This window comes from Silurus aristotelis (assembly GCF_946808225.1).
Source record: "Silurus aristotelis genome assembly, chromosome: 26".
Lineage (NCBI taxonomy): Eukaryota > Metazoa > Chordata > Actinopteri > Siluriformes > Siluridae > Silurus > Silurus aristotelis.
Genome location: NC_139599.1, coordinates 17,443,156 through 17,450,655, shown reverse-complemented (window position 1 = coordinate 17,450,655; position 7,500 = coordinate 17,443,156). Strand labels below are relative to the sequence as shown.

The following is a 7,500-nucleotide window of genomic DNA, read 5'->3' as shown; positions in this document are numbered from 1 at the left end:
AATCTGATTTGTAATGAAATAAGTCGACCTGCACCCCGGACTTATTCGACCCTCAATCCGATTTGTTTTATGGATTTTCTTATTTGTTTATTTATGAGCTGGTGCTCTCTCTCTCTCTCTCTCTCTCTCTCTCTCTCTCTCTCTCTCTCTCTCTCTCTCTCTCTCTCTCTCTCTCTCTCTCTCTATATATATATAATTTCTTTTTTTTCCTGCTAATCCTTTCTCTCTATGATTATCGTGTTATCGTATTATTTGGTTGCCAGATCTCTCTCCCGAATAAAAGCAGGTGCACTGTTCCCTGTCCAGGTGGAACCCAGGTATGTGTGTCTTCTCAGGCGACGTTTTCAATTCAAGTCAACTTTAATCACGCTAATGCTGCTAGCATTAGCCTTTTAGGATTTCTTCTTGTTTATTTCTCATCTTCACGACAAGGTTTTCATTTCTGGAATATTCCTTTTTTTTTTAAGATTGTATTTAGTCCAAATCACGATATTTACAGTATGAATATAAAGCATTATTTATTCTACGATTATAACGTGAGATTTTTTTCCACGTCAATGCTCTTTCTGGATTTTTCGAAGTCGTTGAAGGACAGGAAGTGGATTATTATTGATTATGATTATTATTATTATGAATGATTATTGATTCAAGAGAAAGACTGTGAAGAGGGAAAGAAAATAAACGAGTGGATGGAGTGATGTTGCACCATATGTACTAAGTGCCATATTTAAAATATTAGGTTATGAAAAAAAAAAAGATCAGTTTAATGTTTTAATTTGGTGACCTGATTGACATGATAATATTTCATAATAAACTTCGATATGAACACCTTCTCACTTTACCTGTTTATTATTTTTCAAACTAGATACACGTCCAAAAATATTAAGACACGTGTTTTTCACCCATATGTGGTTCTTCTACAGAAAAATCAACTGTAACTCATTTACCGGTCGGTTAAACTCTGTTACCCGTTTGTTGTTGTTGTTTTTTCTTGGTAATGAAAACAACAGGCAGACATTTCAAATGTATTTATTTATTGTGAGGTCAAGTTTCTTTTTTTCCAACTTTGAAAAATAATTATTTTTGAAATGTACATGAGTCATTATGCGCAACACACACCCTGATTAAGAAGGCAAGAAACAATTGCTGCTGCTGGTGATGATGAAGAAGATGAAGAAGAAGATGATGATGAAGATGATGATGAAGAAGATGATGATGATGATGATGATGAAGAAGAAGATGATGATGAATGAGATGATGATACAGAAGACAATGATGAAGTCACAGTGAAAAGGAGATATTTGTTTGCTTTTTGTCTAAATGTAGAATTTTGTTTGGGTCACAACAACGTCACAGTGAAACACAGACAAAACCAACAGGTCCACGATCCAGAAGCATTAAATGAAATCTATTTGAAATGTACTTTAAATGTTATAAACTTTCAACATGTGTTTAATCTTCCAATGAATCATTCTGATTTAGTTAATGCACTGAATGTGTGTGTGTGTGTCTGTGTATCTGTGAGCGTTTGTGTGTGTGTCTGTGTATGCATGTGTGTATGTATATGTATGTGTGTGTATTTGTGTCTGTGTTTGTGTGTGTATTTGTGTCTGTGTATGTATGTGTGTGTGTATTTGTGTCTGTGTATGTATGTATATGTCTGTGTGTGTGTGTGTGTATGTGTGTGTGTGTGTATGTGTGTGTCTGTGTTCAATTTATAAAATTTAAATTAGTCCTAATGGCATGAGGAAAATGTTAATGGACTCAGCAGTTTTTACCGTTTTTGACTTTTTGTTTAAGTGTTTTGTCACTGAGGCTCCACCCACACGAGTCCAGACTTCAAATAAAAATTACATTTTCTCTCAACATTCCTTTCACTCTGCACTGAGGAAAACTGTCTGTGTTTCTACCTGTCTAGCCATTCATCTGTCTGTCTGTCTTTCTGCTTAACCAACTGTCTGTCTGTGTGTCTGTCTATGATTCGTCTGTTTGATGATCTTCAACAATCTTCACATACTCTTTGTCCGTACCATGGTTCAGTAGTATAGTGCACACACACACGCACACACACACACGCACACACACACGCACACACACACACACACACACACACACACACACACACACACACACACACACACACACACAATATCTAACACAATATTACAGTGAGAGACACTTCAGCAGACCCGAATCACCTCCATGTGTTTTTTAATTGTCTTTCTGTGCTATAGTCTGAGTGAGCTTTGTGTTCGTCCTTTATTTCTCTGCTGGAGAGAAACGTCGTCTCGTGACTCGAGACTTTTCGAGACTGAATTTTAAACCCGTCACAGTGAGACAATTTTGTACCTGAACATGAAAGGTGTGATTATTATTATTATTATTATTATTACTGTATTTATCTTTTTTCCATTCAGTGTTTATTCTCGCAGCGTTGGAGTGAAGTCTATGAGCAGACCGAGTGTACGTTTTTCTCTTCACACACTCGTTTTTTCTTTTCCGGCTCACACGCCGATTTTAAAGTTTTTATTGTTCTTTTCCGTCACACTTTGGGCTGCCGGCTGTCCTTCCACTCCGTCCTGGTGTTCTGCAGAGCCTGAGTCTTCTTCTCGTCCACCTGAACATAGTCCACTCGCTGCTCGTCCAGCAGAGGCTTCTGAGAATTAAAAAAAGATCTCACAAACGTGATTTAAAAACAACACAGCGTTGTTATGACGTCACAAACTATGACATCACAAGTCAACAGATGGATGCAGTTTACTCTTTTTTATCATTATTATTATTATTATTATTATTAAAAAGGATTAAACTCAAAATTATATTATATTTTTTATATTGTATATTTTTTATTTTATTGTAATTGTTCTCTTTATAATAATGATACAATTTTATGTAATCTTTTCATGTATTTGATTTTTTTGCATGTATAATGATCCTCTTCTTCCTGCCTCATACACACACTTACCTTTTGAACAGGTGAGGGGGAGGCGGAGTTAAAATCCAGCGACAGGTAATCCAGGTAAGAGCTTCGGTACCAGGGGGCGGAGTCACACACAGAAAACAATGACTGTACACAAACGCACAAGTATACATTGTCAGTTTACACCAAAATAATACTACAACTACTACTAATACAACAGATCGTAGACAGTGAAGTGGGAAGTCCTTACCGTAGGCGTGTCATTCCCTTCCTGATCGGTGCAGTTTAAGCCCCGCCCCCTGTCCCATGGAACACAACGAGGTGAGGAACTAGAAAATACAGGAAGACGAGGTACAAACACTGAATAATCTCAATAATCTCATTCTGTATTGATCATGGATCAGAGTGGATTCTCCTTACCCTGGTTCAGTCATGGTGCGAATCAGAGGCAGGTGGGTGGGGCATTCGCTTATGGTGGACAAATCGAGGGGTGGCGGCTTTACTACAGAAACAGACATAAAAAAAATAACACAAATGAATAATAAACCGCTGTGAAGAACTGAAAGTAAGAGTGTGAAAACATTAAACATGATGAGGTTCTACAGCACCACGTTTCTTCTGTCCTATAGATTTGGCTTATTGAGGGTGAGGTGAGTCATGTGACACTCAGCATCTTCACAAACTAAACTCATTTTCTCAACAGAAATTGAGGAAACACATCTAGAGTCATTTAATTCTCATGAGCACATGTTTAAAGGAAACCAGTAGAACCTGATGTTTATTAGAAACCAATAGATTCCGTGTAGAAACTATTAGATCCTGAGGAAATTTGTAACAGTTTATTGGAAAACAGTAAATCCTAATTTGTAAGTTTACATTGAAACCAGTAGATCCTGATAGTGGTGTTTAATGGAAACCAGAAGATGCTGATCGGGAGACGATTAATCTCAGAATGTAAATTTGAGCTAAGTCTTACTCCGCCTCCTCGGCTTCAGGCTGCGGTTGATTGGCGGAGGCTCCATTTCAGGGGCGGGAAGAAGAGGTGATTCAGGTTTTCCATTAGTTAGGAGTGAAATAGGAAGTGAGGTTGGACTCATGGGTATGTAGCCATCAGCTTCAGTGTCAGAGGAGCTGACTGGTGGAGACACCATGGGCACGTAGGAGAAATCATCTGATTGGCTCTCAGAGGAAGTGTTAACCCGAAACATTGGCTAGAGTGAGAGAGAGAGTGAGAGAGAGAGAGAGAAAGACAGAGAGAGAGAAAAAGAAAGAGAGGAGATAATTAATCATTAAAACAAATTTAATCATTAAAACAACACAATAACACACAAAGTGTTTAGGTAATGTGTGTGTGTGTGTGTGTGTTAGAGCTTGAGTTAATATAAATAAACGTGTTTACCAGATTCAGACTCAGTCTTTTGTTCCAGTTTCCTCTCGCACTGAACTCGAACTCTCCTGAAGAAAAAACCCAAAAACACTGAAAATCCTGCAGATGAGCTTCAGTTACTCTTCATACCATCTGACACTGTGTTGAAAAGTGTGTATGTGTTTGTGTACATGTGTATGTGTGTTTGTGTGTGCATATATGTACCTGTGTATACATGTGTACATATGTTTGTGTGTGTTTGTCTACATGTGTTTGTTTGTCTACATGTGTCTATATGTGTGTGTGTGTGTGTGTGTGTTTGTCTACATATGTCTCTGTGTATGTGAGTGTGTTTGTCTATATGTGTGTGTGTGTATATGTGTGTTTGTGTATGTGTGTGTGTTTATCTAAATGTGTGTGTGTGTTTGTGTACATGTGTGTGTTTGTCTATATGTGTCTGTGTGTGTGTTTGTGTATTTGTGTATATGTGTGTGTTTGTGTACGTGTGTGTTTGTCTACATGTGTCTGTATGTGTGTGTTTGTGTATGTGTGTGTGTTTATCTAAATGTGTGTATGTGTGTGTGTTTGTGTACATGTGTGTGTTTGTCTATATGTGTCTGTGTGTGTGTTTGTGTATTTGTGTATATGTGTGTGTTTGTGTACGTGTGTGTTTGTCTACATGTGTGTGTATGTGTGTGTTTGTGTATGTGTGTGTTTGTGTATGTTTGTGTGTGTGGGTGTTTGTCTACATGTGTCTGTGTGTGTGTGTGCATGTGTTTGTCTACATGTGTCTATGTGTGTGTGTTTGTGTATGTGTGTATATGTATGTTTGTGTACAAGTGTGTGTTTGTCTACATGTGTGTGTATGTTTGTGTGTGTGTGTTTGTCTACAGGGTGTGTGTGTGTGTGTGTGTGTGTGTGTGTATTTGTGTGTGCATGTGTTTGTCTACGTGTGTGTGTGTGTGTGTGTGTGTGTGTGTTTGTGTACGTGTGTATATATGTGTGTGTGTGTGTGTGTGTGTGTGTGTGTGTGTGTGTGTTTGTCTTCGTGTGTGTGTGTGTGTGTGTGTGTGTTAGTGTACGTGTGTGTGGGTGTATATGTGTGTGGGTGTTCATACCTCTTTTGAAATGCTCCCCACCTGACAGCGACGTCCTGCGTGGGAGGAGCTCCAGTTGCCCCTGGTTACACACAGCATCGTCGTGACCGTGGTGATCGGCCATGTGTGTCGGTTTTGGCGGGAGAGGAGGGGGCGTGGCACAAAAAGGGTTGTCGAATCGGAACACATCACCATGGCCGCGGACGGGGCAAAGCGCTAACGGCCTGAAGGGTGAAGGGGCGGAGTCTAAACACGCCATGGGACTGAAGACGTCATCGGGCACGTTCTCAAACGAACTTTGCTCAAACGAACGCTCTGAGTTCGACATGCTGTCACACCTGAAACACAGCGACTGGAGTTTGAGGTGAGGGGGCGGGGCTAAAGATCATATCTATTCTTCATTCTCGATGTTGAATATTACGCAAATGCAAATCATTGATGATGATGTCATAAATATTATGGGCGGGGCTTACCTGCTGATGCTCTTTCTGCCAGTTTCACACTGAGACAGGAAAAGATAATCGAGCGGAATGCTGGCATCTGATTCGCTGGCCTCGTCTCTAGCCGCAGAGTCTGTTTCAATAACCGGGGTGTCCTGATTGGCTGAGAAGGGGGCGTGAATCGAGAGCACGGGGGAGGGTTGATGGGATGAGGGAGTGTGTGCGAGACTGTCCATTGATTCTGAAATATCAAAAAATATAATCAAATTAAAATGAATGCTAACCACATACCATGATACACACCTGATATTGCTAGCATGCTAATTCTCAAACTTATGAGATTCTTTCGGTCATAATTGCACGCTAAATGAATGCTTTTTAAACTTATTTGCATGCTAATTCTATATTCTGGAAATAAGTACATTTGCAAATAGCATACTAATTAGAAATGCTAATTTTCTGTAATGGAAGTAGCGAGAATTAATATCATCACATGGAAAACAAAGAAACTAAAACTAAAACTGCATCGGATGAATAGAGAACGTCTAATCGACTTTATTTTAGTTTTTTCAGACATTGAAGGCGAGCAGAGCATTCTGGGTAAATTTTGCTCTGGTCTGCATTGTCACTACTCGTTGCGTACATGATTCTATTTCCTATATGAAGTATGTCGAAATTTACGGCAGTTTTTGGGGCTTTTCTGTTTTCTTGTTTGTTTGTTTATTAAACTTGAAAACATGCACAAAACGCCAGAGGTTTAGAAAAGAAACTAGTTACATCTTATAAAATTGTGAATATTTTAATTCTAAATATTACATTGACACTGGATCTGTACTGGGAAAAGTTCTTTACTGGTGACTCTCTTAATATATAAAAAAAATATGAAAAAGCACATTAATTAAATTGAGTAATCGATAAGCACATGACTGATAACTGATTAAATAAAACGTTATAGTTTACATTAAATGGATGTGTATGTTTTTAATATTAAATTTTCTACTTAACTGTTATTTCAAAATACTTTACCAAAAGTGTGCATTTAAGAAACACCCTAGATGTTTATTTGTTTATTCAAAAATAAATTCATTCCTTCCGTCATTCATTTATCCATTCACTCCCTCGATATGCGGAATTGTCTGGAAACGTTTAAGAGAATTTCAAGAGATCGAGTAGCGACACACACCCCGGCTGATAAACGAATAGAGCGTCTCTTTCGTTCTAAAACCCAGGGAGGGAAAGTGTGTGTAGGGGAAGTCAGCGAGGGTGTGCTAATGGAAGATGCAGCTGTTTTAACATAATGTGACCAGCAGGAGGCGACCATGAAGCAGATGTCCATCCTTTTCTCTCTCTCTCTCTCTCTCTCTCTCTCTCTCTCTCTCTCTCTCTCTCTCTTTCTTTTTTTTTTCTCTCAAGTGAGCAAAAAATGCCCATGAGCATAACGGCTCCCAGTCACGTGCTTTCCACACCACACAGAACACATGACCATTACACACACACAAACACACACACACACACACACACACACACACACACACACACACACACACACCACAGTTTTCCACAGACACTCCACAGCATTTTTTGAGTAATGAAAGTGTGTGTGGGTGTGTGGAAAAAGCGAGTGCGTCATGAGAACGCAGGGAGGCCGTGTCCCCGCCGGTAACGTTGTTCTCTAAA

The 7,500-nt window shown here is 39.1% G+C and overlaps 2 protein-coding genes across 8 annotated transcripts in view; one reads left to right on the top strand and one right to left on the bottom strand.

Moving 5' to 3' along the window:
* Positions 1-836, top strand: part of arhgef9a (Cdc42 guanine nucleotide exchange factor (GEF) 9a) — a 28,846-nt gene extending 28,010 nt beyond the window's left edge. For all 6 annotated transcript variants that reach the window (XM_083530957.1, XM_083530958.1, XM_083530954.1 and 3 more), the window contains one exon: positions 1-836. This exon is cut by the window's left edge and continues 2,148 nt beyond it. The gene's annotated coding sequence lies outside the window, so the exon portion shown is untranslated.
* A 1,358-nt stretch (positions 837-2,194) lies between these two features.
* Positions 2,195-7,500, bottom strand: part of gab3 (GRB2 associated binding protein 3) — a 17,067-nt gene continuing 11,761 nt past the window's right edge. Inside the window, exons 3-10 of one of the 2 annotated variants that reach the window (XM_083530959.1) lie at positions 5,857-6,064; positions 5,405-5,721; positions 4,320-4,375; positions 3,897-4,131; positions 3,341-3,422; positions 3,171-3,249; positions 2,966-3,067; positions 2,195-2,656 (exon numbers count right to left, since the gene is read on the bottom strand). In XM_083530959.1, coding sequence (XP_083387085.1) covers positions 2,543-2,656; positions 2,966-3,067; positions 3,171-3,249; positions 3,341-3,422; positions 3,897-4,131; positions 4,320-4,375; positions 5,405-5,721; positions 5,857-6,064 — 1,193 coding nt within the window. In that variant the 3' untranslated portion in view covers positions 2,195-2,542. The remainder of the gene's footprint in view (positions 2,657-2,965; positions 3,068-3,170; positions 3,250-3,340; positions 3,423-3,896; positions 4,132-4,319; positions 4,376-5,404; positions 5,722-5,856; positions 6,065-7,500) is intronic. The other variant, XM_083530960.1, reaches the window with a different exon arrangement.